This window comes from Mastigoproctus giganteus, chromosome 13 (genome assembly GCF_048544385.1).
Source record: "Mastigoproctus giganteus isolate SK-2022 chromosome 13, ASM4854438v1, whole genome shotgun sequence".
Classification (NCBI taxonomy): domain Eukaryota; kingdom Metazoa; phylum Arthropoda; class Arachnida; order Uropygi; family Thelyphonidae; genus Mastigoproctus; species Mastigoproctus giganteus.
In genome coordinates, this window is record NC_143587.1 from 9722793 (window position 1) to 9742457 (window position 19665).

Here is a 19665-nt window from a genome sequence, read left to right on the forward strand (position 1 = left end):
AAGTTTACTGTCCGTTTATGATAGATTTCACTAACAGAAAAGCCCAGTAAACAGGTGACTGCTAATTGTTTTATGGTTGTGACCTCCAGAATTTCGACTGAACCACATGGTAGTGTCGGAGACAATCGTAGGGTAATCTCCACCGCTGCGGTCTCCTGTCCTGATTAAACGGCATGCTGTCCCAATTAAGCGAAGTAAACCCTGGCTATTTTCTCGATTGGTTTCTGTTTTTTAAGATTTGCCCCAAATAAATGGCTGCCCCGATTAACCAGTGGCCCAAATAACCGGAATTCACTGTATTAAGAAAAATTTTCCACTAATAATGCAGTAGTTAGCTTTAAATTTAAAGTAAATCAGTCAATAATATTAATATTTTATTGTATACAATACATAAAAAACAAATTTTAAAAAAATTAAACCTATTCTTAATAATATAATTAAAAAATGTTTTGGTAATTGGCTGTGTAGAAATAGAACATCAGCAGTTTCTGTGTTCAGCTGTCTTCCTTGAATTAGAAATCCAGATGCAGAAAAGTCTTTTGCTTACTCCACTATTGGCAGGAATAGCAAGAATTAAATACCTCCTTTTCTCCATTAGGGAGGAGGAATGTAGTTGACAAAGACCGGAGAAACTATATACCCTAAAATGTTACCTGCCATATCAACCCATGTGATACTGTATAATTATGCAGATCGCTTAATTGGTCAAAACTACAATAAAATAGAGTTTGAGTTGCGCTTCATCCACTCCAACTCAAACTCTATTTTTCTTATTTGTATACCATATTATTTTATATCTTTGTATACCTCATTTCATTATATCCTTCGGCTTGGCACGTTGGCCTGAGTTGTTCAGTTGCTATAAAAATTCGAATAAAATCAAATCAAATCTTTATATCCATATTTATATGTCTTTATCACTTCAGAGGTGCCTGGATGTGAATGTACACTTTGTAAATATAATTTCAATAAATGACAAAAAATGAAATTGCAGGCAATTTTGTATGTATGACCCTGTCTATAAGCTACTTAAATTTTGAATTTTCTGCAATGAATGCAATCCTAAAAAGTTGGTGTTCTTTTAATCTGCAATTTGTAGAAAACTTTTAATGATGTTTTTATTTCTGTTTTGTTCTAAAAGATTTCATTTTTAGTGTCTATTCAATTTCTAATTCTACAGCACTGACTTTATATGATAACAGTGGTAGTAATGCTATATATAATAATAACAGTAACATTATAATAAGCGAATTCAGAAATCAAAAAAGGATACCCTCACCCCTACTTTTCATGTCTGGCAGTGCCATATTGAGGGGGTGGAAATAAACTAATTGTACCTTTTAGGTGAATGTATGCAATTCATAATGGTATCAGTAGTAGTAGTGTTGTATGTAATTCAGTTTACACATTAAAACTATGATATATTACTTAGGGGGAAAAAAACAATAAAAATAGTAATTTTATGAGTTTATTATATTAATTTTTTGTATTATTGTATTAAATTATTTATATTCTAAAACTGTAACCGCACCCTGAATGTCTAAAACGTGAGAGACCTTCTGTTGTGTGAATGCCATCACACAACAGAAGATCTCAAAACTTTATGACTAATGCTATTTTGGTTTCTTCAAAATTATCACCCATGAACTCCCAGCAGGCCTTGTTATCTTCAGCACTTTACTTTGCAGGCTGCTATATGTCCCTATAGAAACTGCAGAAGAATCACTTTCACCTCTTCTCGAGGGTGCTGTTAACCTAAGTTATCAGTTTTCCAGCCTATGTAACACTGCCTCAATAGCAACAACAATCAAATATCCTTGTGTCCCTTTTATTTTCGTATATCCCACATCTGTAAAAACACTCACCTGTTAAGAAACACAGACCATGGTGAGAAAAATTCTACCCTATGAACCTTGCAGTCTTGTTAAGGCTGAATTGATTGATAAGCTGTCTTCATACTCCCTCCTGGACACAATTTCAGACACTTTCAAATTTAATCGTCAATGTGTGTTGTCAGTGAAATTTAATTTTTAATGCTGTGTGAACTTTAAAAAACTTGTGTTTTCCTGTTTTGTTTTGTTTTTGTCTTTAAATAAATCTGGGTGTTTTTTTTTTTTTTTTTCTCCTCCCCCTGCCTTTCACCCAAAAATCTGTTTTTTGCTTTTTGTGGCCCAGAAATCTTCTAATACATCTGTAATACATTATCTTGTGTTTTTCTCCTGTTCACAATTACCTGATCTTCAGCTCTTTGAAAGTAAAAAGTTGGCACCTGTGAGGATTTTAAAATTTTTCATGATTATCACTGTTCTCTCCAGAAAATTTTGCCAGCCCAGTGGCATTATGAAGTAGCCGAGTGGGGAAGTGTAATACTTTGCAATATTATAAAATTTTCTGTTATTTATAAATGTGACTTAAGCGATCCAGAGCAAAATTAATTGCATAATTTAACATTATATGCTCCTGTCACGTTTATCTCAATTGCATAGTATGTTCAGATTAATATTGATCGAGATCAGTGAGCAGTACCATATAGTACCTCGAGAATTGCTTGAATTTTAGCTGAGCAGTCAGTTAAATTCACCAGGTGGTGTGCCTATTTGATAGGTCCCGGGGAGAATACCGATTATAAATGTAGCTAGGACTAGATGGCATCAATTCAAATTACAAGGGAAGTGGCATAGACTAGTTCATAAAACGTTTTCTTTCTGCCAATGAGTTTTTTTGTAAATCACCGAAATAAGTTACCTTCATGGGAATCGGGAAAATTCAAAGCTTATATAGCATCAGCCAAAAAAAAAAACCCTTCCCATTCCACCCATCCATTAAATCCAAATATTTGAATAGTTCTGCCTTGAATTTATTTAAGCTGCCAACTTGTACAGATGGAAGTTTGTTCCAGCAATCAACCACCCACTGGCTAAAGTCAAATTTCTGCACATCTATTCTAAAACTGTCTTTCCTCAATTTGAAAATATGTCCCCCCTCAGATGACTAATCTGGGCAAGAGGAAGAATCCCATCAGCATTCAGCCTGCTCAAACCATTCAAGGTTATACAGCTTAGTCAGATCACCTTGCAGGTGCCTAGTCTGCAAACACTGCAATTTACAGAACTTAAGTCTTTCTTTGTAAGAGCAACCCTTTGTTCCATTCATCAATCTCATTGCCCTTCTCTGTAGTCGTTCAAGCAGCTCCACATCCTTCCTAAAATGAGGATTACAGACCTGTATACAATACTCAAGGTGTGCCCTGACCATTGCCTTATACAATGTGATAATTACCTTCTTATCCCTGCTAGAAGAATTCCTATATAACATTGACAAGGAAAAATGAGCTATTCTTGCAGACTTCTGCACTGCTCAGAAAACTTCATATATGACTGCACAATTGCCCCAGGTCTTTTTCATTCTCTACCACCCTGAGTAGTATCACACAGCTGATACGTTATACAACTACCCATATGCAGTACTTTACATTTGTCAATGTTAAACTTCAGTTGCCACCTCTCACCCCATCCGCTCAACTTTTCTAGATCCTGTTGCAGTAGCGTACTGTTATTAACAACCCACCTGCCAACCTTCGTATCATCTGCAAACTTGGATGTTAAGCCTGATATACCTTCATCACAGAATACAACGTGGACCCCTGGGGGACACCACTAATAACATTAGTCCAAGAAGAGCAGTGTCTATTGGTTACCACTCTGTCTTCTTCTACTCAACCATCCCTTTATCCATAGCTTGTCAGACAAATCAGTATCTGTATGGTGAATGAAACATAAAATGGGGTTTCATTTTTTATTTATTTATTTTTATTTTGCTGGTGCAGAAGAAGAAGTCTAAGGCTTCCTTTCACAATATGGCTTAATACTAATAAACAGTATCCTTAATAGGATCCTTTCTTCTCCCTCTTTGAATAGTTTCATAGTTTAACAATCATAATGCAAACACACGCTGTCACATTACAATTTCACAATCAGTTTATTGAACACCAGGTGGAACTCTTTTGTAATACAAATATAAAACTATCCTCTGCTTTGTACAATGTGTACAAAAAGGATAGACAGGGTAGGAAGGGAGGAGGGATTATGTTCTTAGTTAAGAAACACATAAAATCTAAGGAAGTGCATCCAGTTGATATGGGTGGACAGTGCAATGTTGAGTCAGTTTGGTGTGACATAAACACTGGGAAAGGGAAAATGAGAGTAGGAGTGTGTTATAGGCCTAATGACTGATGAGTACAATGAACAATTGTGCAGAGAAATAGTGGGCCATAAAATCAGAATGTCTTGTAATGGGGGATTTTAACTTTCCAGATGACTGAACTTGTGCGTTGGTCACTCGCATACTAGTAAGACTTTTGTGGATTTATTGGAGGATTGTTTTCTACAGCAACAAGTAATACCCTTGATTTGATTATCAGCGGTGTTTATTCATGCATTAAGTATTTGCAGATAAAGAAACCACTAGGTGACAGTGATCACAGTGTACTGATGTAGGATTTACTTAAAGATGTAACTACCATCAAGGGAAAGGTTTTTGTTTTCATAAAGGTGACTACAGTGGTCTCAGACAGTTTTTAAATTCTATACAGCAGTGGATTTAAATATATAGGATTTAAATATATATAGAAAAATATATAGGATTTAAAATGGAATGTATAGAATTTAGGGATGTATCAGTGGGATCAACTGATGTTAAAAACAGCGAATCTTTTAAGCTACTAGGTTTTTCATGCCAACTAAGAAATACTCCTCAAGATTTAGACCTAAATGAATCAGATGAACTAATGAGGCTTGTGGCAAAGAAGAAAAATGTGTGGGATGCATATAAGCTGTATGTAATTAAGTCACAAAGAAGGTTAGGCAAGCAAATGCAGATTACAAGAAATCTTTGGCAAAGGATGCCTATGAAGAAAGGCTTATAGTCTGCAAATTGCAGCATCTGGAGACTAGGCATCTGCGAGGTGATCTGATTGAGGTGTATAAGGCTGTGAATGGTTTGAGCAGGCTCAATGCTGACAGGATAGTTCCGCTTGCTCAGACTAAGAACTTGAGGGGGCATAGATTCAAATTGAGGAAAGACAGTTGTAGAATAGATGTGTAGAAGCAGTGTTGCCATTTTAGCGGTTTTCCCGCTAGATTTAGCGGAATTGCTTCAGGTTTAGCGGATAAAAATATGAAATAGCGGATAGCGGATTTTTTAGCGGGAAGAGTATAAATGTTTAGCATTTTATGTATTTTGGCAATGTAACATTTAAATTGAGAAATATTAATTTAAGAAATATTAAATTAATTGTTCAATCAATTATTTAATTAACACTAAAAATAATTCATAATTGAAATAGTAGGGATATCATATTTCATAGTTTTTTTTTTTATAAAGTGAAGAATCGGTTTTATATTATTCTGGATTTCCCTGAGGAGAACCCCAACAATTTTACGTAGTTACGCTCGCGGTCAAACGACCTGATCGTTGGGTCATAGCTTTAAATTGTTGAATCAAATCTAAAAATGTGGAAAAAATTCTAATGACGCCTTTTTTTTGAAACCGCAAAGGAATGGCATTGGATAATTTTTCTTCGTCGTATTTGTTTGGCTTCCAAGAAATGCGATCCGAATTACCGACATCTCTTTCAACGTTTCTAATAACCACAGAGCAATAAGTAATAATTATTTCTAATAACCACAGAGCAATAGGTAATAATTATTTCTAATAACCACAGTGTAATAATATCTTAGTATAGTCAGTCCTCGTATAGCACGATAGTTGTATTCCTAGAAATCCTCGTGCAATATAAACAACAGGCCCTATGGGAAAAATTGGGTTAGGTGCCGACCACCCAAGATTGAACACACATTTGTAACCAAAACATTACCAAACACAATAAATAATCGTAATAAAATACGTAAGTATTTTATTACGATTATTACGTATTTTTTTATTACGTAAAGGTCGTAATAAAATATTGCTAATGCTTTTGCTTCTATCGTAAGCAAACTTGTTTTTTGTTTGATTTTATATAAAAACAGATGACAGCCGTTCCATCTCTTCCAATTCTTTGTGTCTTAATCTAATGGATTTTAATTACACTTTTAGTTGTTCCCGCTATGAAAGTTGTTTTTATTTTCTCCGCATTCTTTGTAATTCTCGGCGTTGCCTCATTTAGGCCTGTAGCACGTGCAATATCACGTGGTCTTTCATTTCGCTCAAAGCTCAAAACAAATGAAAATTTTAAAAATTTGGCGGGTCAAGTGCTAAAAATAGCGGATTTTGAGTATGCGGCTAGCGGGAAATATTATTAAGAGTTGGCAACACTGTGTAGAAGTTTGCCTTTAGCCAGTGGGTAGTTGATTGCTGGAACAGACTTCCATCTGTTGTTGTGGAAGTTGATAGCTTAAATAAATTGAAGGCTGAACTAGACAAACCTTTGGAATGACTGGATGAATGAAATGGGAAGATTTTTTTTTTTTTTCTTTGAGGCATATGATGCTTCCTTGCATCATATGCCTCAATTAATGCTAATGCTAAATCATTGACAGAGTTTTAAACTGTATTGTATATCTTGTTGAAGACCAAAATGAGTGCTCACCAAAAATATATAGGGCAGCACAACCTTTAGTTAGAAAGAAGCATATACCCCTACAACAACAACAACAACCATAGTTTAATTTCTGGTTATGGACAATGTGAGTGATTCCCCCCCCCCCATCCTCCAAGGGTTGACAAAGCCAAAATAATCCATTAACTTTCTTCCACCAAAAAACTTACAATATAATTAAGCCTTAGCCATTATGATGTATCAATTTCGTAGCATTCCTTTGTTGAATGCATGATTTCCAGGTGATATTTTAAATAAATGGGCCTTGAAAACCCTACTTTTCCACCTGAGTAGTTTACAATAAGAAATCACATTAGTATAGTTGTTTTAATTCATTTCTTCTTAATATTCGTGTTACACATTAAAGTAACATCATTGAAATAGTCCTTTGCAATTTGCACAGGTGAATATTTCATTAAAAAAAATAAAGGTTTTGCTATATTTTAGATATAGTTTGACTGGTATCAACTCTGTAAACTGCTGACCATTTTTTTGCCCTTTACGTATCTTTCCTTGTACAGTCACTCTTTTGCCAATCTCACCATGCAAAGTTGCATGGTGAGATTTGGACCTTTGGACCTTTTCAAGAAGCTCTGTGCTTTTTTTAAGACCAGGTCTCCGTACTTGGACATTGTATTCTAAATGCAAGTCTTCAATTGCCTTATACAGTGAGATAATGACATCCCTATCTCTGAAGGATAATGTTCAATAAATAATCGATAAGACATCATAGGCTTTTCTGGCCACCTGTTTACTCTGCTCAGAAAACTTCATATCGTAACTCCCAGATCTTTTTCTACCTCTACTGTGTTTAAATCAACACCACCAAGTGTATAAGTTATTTTGGGGTTGCTATTCCCCAAATACTGTCATAACACACATTATTAAAAATAAGACATATTGTTAAGGATTACCATCAAATAAAACAATGATTTCCAATGGTTAGTAATGATTTTGTTAGTTCAGTTACTCTAATTCTTATATTCAGAGAGCCTGCTTAGATAAAAAAAAAAAAAAAAAAACCATCAGAAATTGACAAAAACCTTTCTATTTTAACTATTTCTATTTCTCTTTTAACTCATGACTGATGTAAACTGCTTTAGTTTTAGGTGGTATAATGCCATCAATTTATCTATCAAATAAAGAATCAACTTTTGATGTTAAGTTGAATTATGGGATTCTCCCTCTTGCTCAGATTAAGAACCTGAGGGGGCATAGATTCAAATTGAGGAAAGACAATTGTAGACTAGGTGTGGAAATTTGCCTTTAGCCAGTGGGTGGTTGATTGGTGGAACAGACTTCCATCCTTTGTTGTGGAAGTTGATAGCCTAAATAAATTTAATGCTGAGCTGGACAGGCATTTGGAACGAATGGAAGGGTGAAACGGGAGGTTTTTTTTTTTTTTTTTTAGCTGATGCTGCATAAGCTTGCTTTCTTGCATTGTATGCTAATGCTAATTATGCAACATAATCAGTCTTTTAATGTTTTTACATTTGTTAATGGTAAAGAATAGGACTTCATATCATCATGGTAGTAATCCCAGCATGAGATTCTGAATCCTAGGCCCTATAACGTAATGTTTTAGGAAAATGTTATAAATTATGTTCGTTTATATGAACTTATTTAACTGGCTAATTGAAGAATTTTTTAAAATTGTTTTATACCTGTTAATCTAGTTTGCTGATTTTATATTCATTGTTAAAATTTCCACTAGGAAATATTATTGCATATTACTAAATTTTGCTTCTTTTTTTTTTTCTCTTCTTCCCCTCTCTGACATTAGGGTTATCTTGATTTAATGAAATCAGGAGAAATTCCAATGCCTGAAGATCTTAAAAATGGCAAAGACAAAATTGTTTTTGGAAATATTGAAGCTATTTATGAATGGCATAGGCAGTAAGTATGAGGGTCATAATCTCCCTCTCCCTCCCTCCCTCCATTGTTGCATTTCCCATCACAGTTAAATTAGAGTAGAAATTTTTATTGTTGTACCAAACACATTAGCTCATAATAGTTATAAGAAATTGAAGGTATTTGTTTTTTGTACTTATTTAGAAGCACATTTTTGAAAGAATGAAGTTGTTTCATATTCTGAAAATATACTGAATTAAATTTGCATGTTTCATATTATTGTTACTTGATTTCAGATTAAATTAATTAGTATTTTATATTGATTGTTAAAATTTCCACTAGGAAATATTATTACATATTACTAAATTTTGCTTCCCCCCCTCTCTCTCTCTCTCTCTCTGACCTTAGGGTTATCTTGATTCCATTTATAGCATATTTATAGACTGAGAAATTTAATACAATACAACCTTTAATATGATATCTTACAAATTGCTACTAGATAATTCATAATTCTTCTTCTTTAATGCTGCCGAATGGCGTTTGCGACTTCGTTTTGATATTGTTCTCTGTCTAGCGCTGTGTGTAGAATTTGTGCTGTTGTCATGTGAAGCCAGGTGTTGATGTTATCTAGCCATGCCATTTTCGGTCTGCCTGGGCGTTTCTTGCCTTCGATCTTTCCCTCCAGGATGAGTGGTAGTAGGTGATATTTTTGTTGGTTCCTAGCGATGTGACCTAGGTATTTGCATTTCCTGCTGATGATGGTTTTGAGCAGGTCCCGTTCCGTGTGCATGTCCTGCAGGACCTGTTCTTCGGTAGAGCCACATTTTGAAGGCCTGGAGCTTTTTTGTAGTGGCTGATGTTAGAGTCCAGGTTTTTACACCGTAGAGCAGTATTGGCCAGATGTAGCATTTCAATGTGCGTAATTTGAGCATGATGTTCAAGCTTCTGTCGGTGAGGAGGGTTCTCCATTTGGTGAATGCCTGCCTGGCTTGTTCAATTCTGCTTTTGATTTCGGCCTCATGGTTCAGCTGGTCATCAATGAGTACTCCGAGATACTTGAAGCAGTGTATTTGCTCTAATTTTTCGTTGTTTAGTTTGATCGTGATTTTGCTTGCAGTCCTGCTGACCTTCATCACCTTTGTTTTCTTTTTGTTGATTCGTAGCCCCCATGCTTGGCTTTCTATGTCCACTTCATTCAAGATGGTCTGTAAATCTTGTTCTGAATCCGCTATTAGTGCTGTGTCATCGGCATATCTTAAGTTATTGATGTAGTGTCCGTTAACTTTTATGCCGATGTTCTTGTCAGCCAGTGTTTGGTCGAAGATCATTTCCGAATAGATGTTAAAAAGAATGGGAGATAATGGACAGCCTTGCCGGACGCCTTTTTTTTATTGGAATTGGGTCTGTCAGGTCATTGTCATAGCGAAGCCGGGCTGTTTGATTCCAGTAGAGAGTTGTAATAAAGTTGATATCATTGTTTTCAAGCCCAAGTTTTCTCAGTCGGTCAATTAGGCGGTCGTGGTCTACTGAATCGAAGGCTTTCTCGTAGTCAATAAAACATATATACACGTCTTTTTGATGTTCATAGCACCTATGTAGCAATATTTGTAAATAGAAAATTGCTTCTCTGGTGCCTAGTCCCCTGCAGAATCCGAACTGTGTGTTTCCTAGTGCACTTTCGCACTTACATCTTATCCTTTGCTGAATCACCTTGAGGAAGACTTTTAGCACCTGGCTCATTAGTCTGATCAGCCTGAAGTCTTCGCATTTCCGTCTGGTAGCCTTTTTTGGTAGGGCCACAAAGATGGATTGGAGCCATTCGGATGGAATGTCGTTGTTGTTGTAGATTTGATTGAACCATTTCGTTAGTTGTTGGATGTTGCTGTAGTCTAGTTGTTTCAACAGTTCCACATGAATCTGATCAGGTCCACAGGCCTTGCCTGGCTTTGTTATTCGGATGGCATGTTCCACTTCAGATGTTAATATGTGGAGATTGTTTTCCTGTGTTTGTTGTTGCGTTTCTGCCGGTTTTCTGTTGGTGTCGAACAGATTGTATATATAGCTCTTCCAGGTGTCGAGTTTGGCTTGTTTGCTTAGTATAGGTTGATTGTTGTCCGTATATAAACTTGGGATAGGAGCCAGTTTGTAGATGTTTCCAGCTTCTTTAAGCTTCTTGTGCAGGTTATAGTTGTCATTTTTCTTGATTAGGTCTTCGATTTCTGCACACTGATCTTCCATCCATTTTTCCTTCGCCTTCCAGATTTCCTGTTTGATCTTTTGTTGTATTTCTTTGTATTTTTCCCGGTTGTTGTTGCTTTTGAATATTCTCCGTTCATCCATTAGGTCTAGTATGTGCTGGGTCATCCACCGTTGTTTCTTTTTCGACGCCTGATGTCCTAGCAGGGTTTCTGCTGTTTCATTGATGCACTGTTTGAGTGAACGCCCAAATGCTTGCACGTCTGTTGTTACTGCTTCAATCGATCGGATTGTAGTGTTGAGATGAAGCTGTACTTGTCGCCTGTTGGCGGTGTTCTTCAGTTTCTCCAGGTCGATTATTTTTGTTGTGCTTGTGCATTTGACTGCTCGTAATTTGAGACGTAGTGTTGCTATTACTGGGTTATGGTCTGATGATATGTCAGCTCCGGGGTAAGTTTTTGCCTTGAGGACACTTGACTTATATCTGATGTTGATTAAGATGTAGTCAATTTGGTTCCTGACGATATTGTTGTCAGAGTCTTGTGGTGAGGTCCAGGTGTATAGTCGTCGAGGTGGTAGTTTGAACCAAGTGTTGGCAATGCTAAATTTTTCTTCTTGGCAGAACTGGACGAGTCTGTCGCCTCGTTCATTCCATGTCCCCAAGCCATGTTCTCCGACTATGTTTTGTAGCTTTCCTTGACCGATTTTGGCATTAAAGTCACCTAGGATGACCGTCATGTCGTGCTTCTTCAGCGACTTTAAAGTGTTGCTTAGCTTGTCGTAGAACAATTCAATTTCTTGATCGTCTTTGTCCGCTGTTGGTGCGTAGACCTGGAGCACATTCAGGTTGATCTTGTTGCCTGCTAGCTGTAGTAGTGCGATTCGTTCCGATATTGGGGTGAAACTGGTGACTTTGTTGGCCAGTTGTTTGTGGACAACGAAAGCGACGCCGTACATCTGCTTGGTGTTCTCTTCTCCTCCGGAACAGAAGACGTGGTGGTCGTTTGATATAAACTTCTTTGTTCCAGGCCATTTGGTTTCACTTAGCCCAAGTATGTTGATGTTAATGCGTTCCATTTCTTGTAAAGCATTGGCTAGTTTTCCTGGTTGTAGTAGGCTTCTAACGTTCCATGTAGCTAGTTTCAGAAAATTCTTCGACGCAAGCTCGGAGATTCTTAGCACCCCTGTCCCATTCAAGGGACGCCGAGACTCGGGGCCCCCTTGAATTCATAATAACAATCCCCATATTGGGATTGTTATTATGAATAAAGAGATATGGTTTGGTATTTTTTCATTCCTGAGTAGGAATGTTCAAATATAGCTGAGGGGAAAGTTTGAAAAGCTATTTAAAAAATCGAAGCCATCTTTTCACTTTGAAGAAAAACCTGAGTGCTTTGTGATAACTAAAATAACAATTTAATTTTAGATTCTGAAACTGTACTTAAGAGTTTTTAGATTTAATTATTAGTTAAAGAATTAATTATTATCTCTCTATACTGAAAAAAATGCTGATGTGATACCAAAATTTGGTGACGTCCTTTGGGACTAAACATGACACCCACTTTGGAAAACTGCTTTAATGTATTCCATATGATTACATTTTTATATCTTATTTACACTCAATTTCTCTGGAAACAAGTCTTGTGAAAACATTAGCAAAGTTTTCAACTGTATTGTATATATCTCATTGAAGGCCAAAATGGATGCTCTATTATGGGTTGTGACAAGGGCATGCTTCTGGTTATGGACAGTCTTAATATTACACTGAATGGAACAAGAATTAAATAAATAGTGAAAATAAATCATAAAATACTTAAGCAAGAGTATTTTATGAATAACATTCCTGTGCTTCATAGATTGCCTATCTAACTATGCACCATTACGTTCAAGCAACGTGTAATATTGTGCTTACTTGTGGAAAAAACACTTTATGGCATGATGACAAAAAGTAGATCATTAATTAAGCAATCTTTGAAATTAATTTTTCCCATATATACGTAGCTGTCAACTCTTCTGATTTACAATAGATCCTTCCCCCCCCCCATCTATCCTCTTACTCGTCATCCTGCATCTTTTGTTGTTATACAAGAAAAAACTATGGGTTTGCCTTAAATTCAGAATTTTTAGAACAATGATGCTTTAAATTTTGCCTTTCATCTTATTTTAACAAATTGCCCATCAGGTGTGCTAGTGTATGTTGCACAAAATATGCAGAATGCACAAAACAGAGTATAAGTTATATTCTCTGTTGATATAAATGTTTTGTGTGTGTGGTACTAAAGAAATATGGTGTGTTTAAGAAAACAGATGCAAATTTTTCTGTGTATTAAAAAACTGGAAAAGTTAACACATTTGCTTTCTGTACTCTTATGTAAATGTGATTTTTCAATTTCATATGGTGAGTAATTATATATTTTCAAAAAATAAGCATAATAACAACATGCACTGCATAAAAAGAAATGGGAAAAAATAGATGAAGCATTTCAGAGTGAAATTGACAGTATTGTACATGCTGGAATGTTTATTCACATCATTTACCAAGGAACATAATCTTCCTCTGAGCTGTGGTAATCATTCAGGACAGGTTCAGAAATATGTTCCACAATATGCTGTTTCACTATTGCCGAACATGGTGCTGGCTCTTTCCCTTTTGAAAAATTACATATTTTTTTAAAAGGTGTATGGAATCCAGTAAGGTTTTATGAGACAAAATGATAATGGGTTTTGATGGTGCCTGCAAAAAAAAAGTGCCAACCACCTTGAAAAACAAAACATTGCACAGGTTGCATTACCCATATGCAACCTGTGCATATGGGTAAGGAATAAAGTCTTCTAGGGAAAAATAACTTAATAGTTATAATATGTTAGGAATTATTTTATTAAGAAATCATTTGGAGGAATCACCTTTGGAGAAAATGTTATCCTATTTTGGCTATACTAGGAGGGAAATTTATCAAGTGTAAATTGGAAGTCCAAATTACACAGAGAAATGTTATCAACTGAAAAATAACAAAGGGTAAATACAATTTAAACAATTAATTATTAAATAAAACTTACACTATGTGACATGATTAAGACATGTATTGAAACGTTGGAATAAAAGTGATGCCACCTCTATATTATAGATACTATATGTACACTTAATACAAAATTGGCTACATTTAATAGTAATAGCCACATAGGGCAAGGAAGCTGCAGGCTTTTGCTGCACTGGCAAAAAAAAAGGGGGAGGGGGTAGATAAGAAAATACAAATTACTCCTCACATAGATAACTATCCAGTTGGGCTATGAATTTATTCAAAACTGTCAGCCTCAATTATGTGCAAAGGCAACTTGTTCCACAATTGACGACTCACTAGCTAAAAGAAAACTTCATACAATCTAGTCTAAACCTCTTCCCCTGCAGTTTGAATTAATGGCCCTAGTTCTGTAATTCTCTATGACAGTGAAAATTTCACCTTTCTCACAACCTTATAAACCTCACTCAGCTCACCTCTGAGGTGCCTGTTTGTCAAGATCCGTAGCCCACATAATTAGCATTTTTCCTCATATGGTTGCCCTTTTGCCAATCTTGCCATATGAGTTGCCCCTCTTTGGATCTTTACAAGAAGCTCAATGTCTTTCTTTCAGATGAAGTCTCCATATTTGAACACAGTAGTTCAAATATAGTCTTACAATTGCCTTATATAGTAGGACTATAACCTCCATATCTCTGAAGGGTCGCCTCCATAGCCAGGTGGGCAGGAGCAGCAGTGCGTAGCATACGCTTCTTGATTAGACCGGGGTTCGAGCCCGTGACCACCAAATACAGAGGATGCGGAAAGGTCAGGGAATGACCACCGCATATTCCCGGAGCAATATGGCCTTAGTTGTTAATGCTCCTAAAAACCAAATAACATAACATAACATATCTCTGAAGGATAATGTTTAATAAATCATCGAATATTATACTATAGAGATATATGCCTGTTTACACTGCTCAGAAAACTTCATATCTGCCTATATTATACTCAGATCCCTTTCTTCCACCTACTCTTTTGAATTCAGCCGCATAAAGTGTATAATTTATTTTGGGGTAGCTGTTCAACAAGTATAAGACCTTGTATTTTGATTCATTAAAACATAGCAGCCACTTTTCTGACCATTCTTGCAGTTGGTTCAAGTCATCCTGAAGGAGTGCTGCTTGGTACTGATCATTAACTATTCTACTCTACAATCTTTGTCATCTGCAAATTTTGACATCATGCCTTCTATCCCATCATTGATGTCATTTATGAAAATCGGGAACAGCAGTGGACCAAGAACGGATCCTTGGGGAACCTCACTTCTGACTTTACACCACTCTGAAGAATATCCATTAATCACAACCCTCTGCCTTCTGCCCTGCAGCCACCCATCAATCAGTCCATCTTAGAATTTTTCCAGTAATCTCAACATGTTCCAGCTTATACAGCAACCTCTCATGAGGGACTGAGTCAAATGCCTTGCTAAAATCCAAATAAGCTATATCAGAATTGTTCCCTACATCTAATGCATAAGTAACTGTATCAAAATAGCTTACTAAATTAGTTAAACATGATTTTTCCCTTAACAAAACCATGTGTGTGTTATTCAGAATGCCATATCTATCTATCTATCTCTCTAAATGTATTGCACTCTTAATCATTGCCTTTAAGATTTTCCCTACCACTGAATCAGACTAACCAGTCTATAGTTACCAGCTTTGCTCTTATAACTGCCTTTATGTATTGGTGATACGTTGACACTTCTCCAATCGGCACCTCCGTAGCCAGGTGGGAAGGAGCAGCAGTGCGTCAACACGCTTCTTGATTAGACCGGGGTTCGAGCCCGTCACCACCAAATACCGAGGATGCGGAAAGGTCAGGGAATGACCACCGCATATCCCGGAGCAATATGGCCTTAGTTGCTAATGCTCCTAAATAACAACAACAACAACAACTTCTCCAATCCAAAGGAATCTCTCTTGAGTCCAAAGATGTCTCATAATTAACTTCAGTGGTTCAGTACCCTCCCTGGCACCCCCCCCCCCTCAAAATTACTGGGTATATGTCATCAACTCTGGAAGCCTTTATATGCAAAACGTTTTCTACAGTCATGTAATTTTGAAGTCACTAATTTCATGACTCAGCCTCACTCCCACAGCCTCTTCTCAGCATGAAGAGTCTTTCTTCAGTAAAGACAGATGCAAAGTACTTGTTCAATACATCCATAACATCAGCTGGATTTACACTGCTCATTAAGATTTTCCCACACTCAGTGCATAACGGTCTGATCTGATTCACTTTTTTCTTCCTTGCATTCACATACATGAAAAATTCATTGTCCCCATTCTTTGCTCTCTTAGCCAGTGCTTTCTCATATGTAGCCTTGGCCTCTAACTTTCTCTGTGGTACTATTACAAATAAACTTGTAGCTGTTGTAGGCTTCAGTACATTTTATCACTTCTAACTATCCCATGCTATCTTTTTCTGCTCTATTTGACCAGCCAGCTCAGCATTCATCCATTTCAGCATACTAATGGTATGTATGCATTCATGGCTTCTGTGATTTTTGCTTTAAAGGTATTCTGTAATTCAAGTGTATTTGCCCTTACTCTACAACCCACCCAATTATTAGAAGCCATATAGTGTTTAAACTGTCAAAGTCCCCTCTTTTGAAATTAAAATCCATGCCTTTACCACTACTGCAACATCTTTCTTCATCTTCAACTGACAACTGCGTGATCACTACCTGCCAGTGGTTCCTGTATTTTAAGCCCTGTGATGTCATCTAATTCGTGAGTAATGATGAGGTAAAGAATATTCTTACCCGTAGTATTTCTGACATGCTGATGCAAATATGCCCATTCCATCTGCATGCAAAGACTGTTGTCATACTCTTCACAACCTTTGGCCTCTAGATTACTCCCACTCTCATTATACCTTTGCTTCCAACTAATTCGCACCACACAGATTCTATGCTGGCAGATGTAACTTCAGACTGAGCAAAAGTCCTTTTGCGATAAGGCTGCATTTGATAAGCGTGACACCACTACCCCTTTTATCTTTCCGACATTATATTATACATACCATAGTGAACTTGTCATCCCCAATTTCCATGTAACAACAAGTTTCTGTTAGCCCTGTATCAGCATTAGTTGTCCCAATCAGGAATTCAAATTCAGCAATTTTATTGACAACACTCCTAACATTACTGTAGACACTGTTAAAACCAGCTATTTTTCTGTATTTTACTACCCTGACATCCCTTGAAGTTATTTAGGCTTGTTTCCCTACCTTTCTCGTTCCACTCAATTTATTATTAGCCATATGGTGCAAGGAAGCCTGAGGCTTATGCTGCACAAGCCAAAAAAAAAAAAAAATTCCCGCATTACCCTGAGAGAGAGAGAGAGAGAAAGAAAAGTAGAAGAGAATCACCAAGAAAGAGAAGATTGATGATATCCAGCTCAGGACCCTGGGGATATTTTAAGCATTTTACTATCAGAACTTCTTGCCAGCATTGGCTGTTGTGGAAACAAACAAGAATGACGTTGGGTCAATGATGTATGCACTCACATCAAGAATTCTTGAGGTGAGTGCAAGCATTACTTTGACCCATATCATCAGATAAACATGAATCTATATTACCTTTCTCCTCCCTAACTAGCAGTTTCCCTGACCCCTTAAGTGATACTGGTAAAAATCCTTACACCACATTTGTTCAATTGAATACCATCTCTGCAAAATGGATTCCCTCCATCTGCAAGTAATGGCCACACTGATAAAAAAATTTTCCCCTAGAGTCTTGCAGATTCTCTCACATCTTGAGTTAATCCACAAGACTTTCAGCATATAATCCCTCCTATCATGTCTGGACAGAATTCCAGATACATACATTTCTGACCTAACTTGTGGTATTTTTTCAGCATGGTCTATATTTATCCAACAAATGGTCAGGTCATGTTCATTTAATGTCGTTAGTCATCACATGAATAATAATGCTGTCTTTACCCCTCCCCCTAAAATATGACAGTCTGTTGGTAAAATCATAACATCATCAGTTGTTGCTCCCAGCTGGTCCACCTGTCTTTATTACAAAAAATATTACCCATTTTCCTGCCAATAGTCTCATCCAGTAAAACTAGATCACCTTTAAACAGAGCAGTATGCACTTGACAGGTCACGAGATACTGGAGTCCCTTGTTGAGTTCCCACTTAAATTTGTTTCTATGGCAAGCACTCATTTATTCAGTGCCTCAAATTCTTTTCGTAATGCACCAAGTTCTAATTTGAGATCTAAAAGATTCATCAGTTGAGGTAGGTTTCTCCACTAGACCAACCTTAGAATACGAGGGACATTCAATAAATTATCTACCTACCTATGAGGGAAATGAGATAGTGGCAAAAATCTGGTTTTATTTTTCAATGTAACTCTCCTGAACTTCATTACACTTGTTCCATTTTATTGGCAATGAGGAAATACCAGACAAATAAAATTCTTTGTCTTGTCCATCAAAGAATGCAGAAACAGCAGACTTCAGTTCATTATCATCAGCAAAGCAACATCCATGTAAGTTTTTCTTGAGATGTAGTAAAAGGAAATAGTCACTGGGGCTAGATCTGCGCTGTAAGGTGGATGGGTGTAGAATCACATCTCTCAATGCAGGAGCAACAGCGTGTGACCTGTGCATGGTATGTGCACTGACTGAAGAAGCAGCACACCTCTGGAAAGTTTTCCACAGTGTTTTTCCTTTATGACATCCCTTAGGTTGTACAGTAGAGATGCATATGACACCTCAGTGACTGTCTGCTTGTGTTTCAAGTAGTGAATGTACAAAATTCCCTCAGCATCCCAAAAAAATGATAGCCATAATCTTGACAGGTTGTGTCTGAAATTTTTGGGTGGGGGATAACCCTTGTGCTTCCATTGCAATGATTCTTGCTTGGTCTCAGGATCCCAGTGATGAACCCATGTTTCATAACAATTCTGGAGATGAAAGTTTCAGGATCCCTTCCATAAAGCTCTAAATTCTCCTCACAACACCATGCTCTGAATTGCTTCTGCACAGGGGTCAGAAATCTGGAGACCCACCTTACATTGACCTTAGTCATCCCCAAATGTTCATGGATGATGGTTATAACTATTCCCTCAGATATGTCACTTTCCCCTAGAGATTTGGGACACCTTTAAACATCTGTCACAGCTGGCACATTTCTGAAGTAGTTGCTGTCAGAGGCCTTTCTGGACATGGATAATCATTGATGGACTCTCTACTCCCACTTGAATTGTTTTGACTAGAATTTCACCTGGAACTCTGAAGGTGCACTGTTGCCATTCACAGCCACCATCCTTTCATGAATGGCCTTTGGCCCATTTCCTCCTTTGGTGAGAAACTTGACAGAACAATGCTCCAATTTCAGCAAATCCAGAATTTGATACAGGTGTCTACCTTCTTTCTGTTACAGCAACACAACCTAAACACATAGTGGGATCAAAATTAGTATGATTCAAGTTGAGATAAGTAGGAACATGATAAATCATGAATCATTTAAATATAACTATGGGAAGTACCTTAGGTAAATAATTTATTGGATGCTCCTCATACATGCAACAGGTTATACAAATGATGAACTCACGACTCACACCAGAAATGGCTGCAGGCATTTCCATCTGGGTTTGTAAATGGATCTTGTAGCAACCATTAATAAGGTAAAATTTTGAACTTTAGAAAGATTGCAAAATTTAAAGTACCAAAATAAAACAGAAATGAGACTGTTGACAAAACTTTAACCACTAGAGAAGTTAAATTTAAGCTGCTGAACAAAAGTCACCAAGTTCCCACAAAAATGTTGATAACAAAGACTATCTGAATATTAAGCTGTAGCTTTCAAATACTTTAGAAAATTTCAATTAGCAAACTGTTAACAAAACTTTAACTACTAGGGAAGTTAACTTTAAGCTACTGAACAGGAGTTACGAAGTTTGCTAAAATATCGATAAAAAGGCCTTCTGAATATTAA

At 36.8% G+C, this 19665-nt stretch overlaps 1 protein-coding gene across 3 annotated transcripts in view; it reads left to right on the forward strand.

Moving 5' to 3' along the window:
• Positions 1–19665, forward strand: part of trio (trio Rho guanine nucleotide exchange factor) — a 996553-nt gene that overhangs the window by 927433 nt on the left and 49455 nt on the right. For all 3 annotated transcript variants that reach the window (XM_090387950.1, XM_090387951.1, XM_090387952.1), the window contains one exon: positions 8382–8494. In XM_090387950.1, the coding sequence (XP_090244076.1) occupies positions 8382–8494 (113 nt within the window). The remainder of the gene's footprint in view (positions 1–8381; positions 8495–19665) is intronic.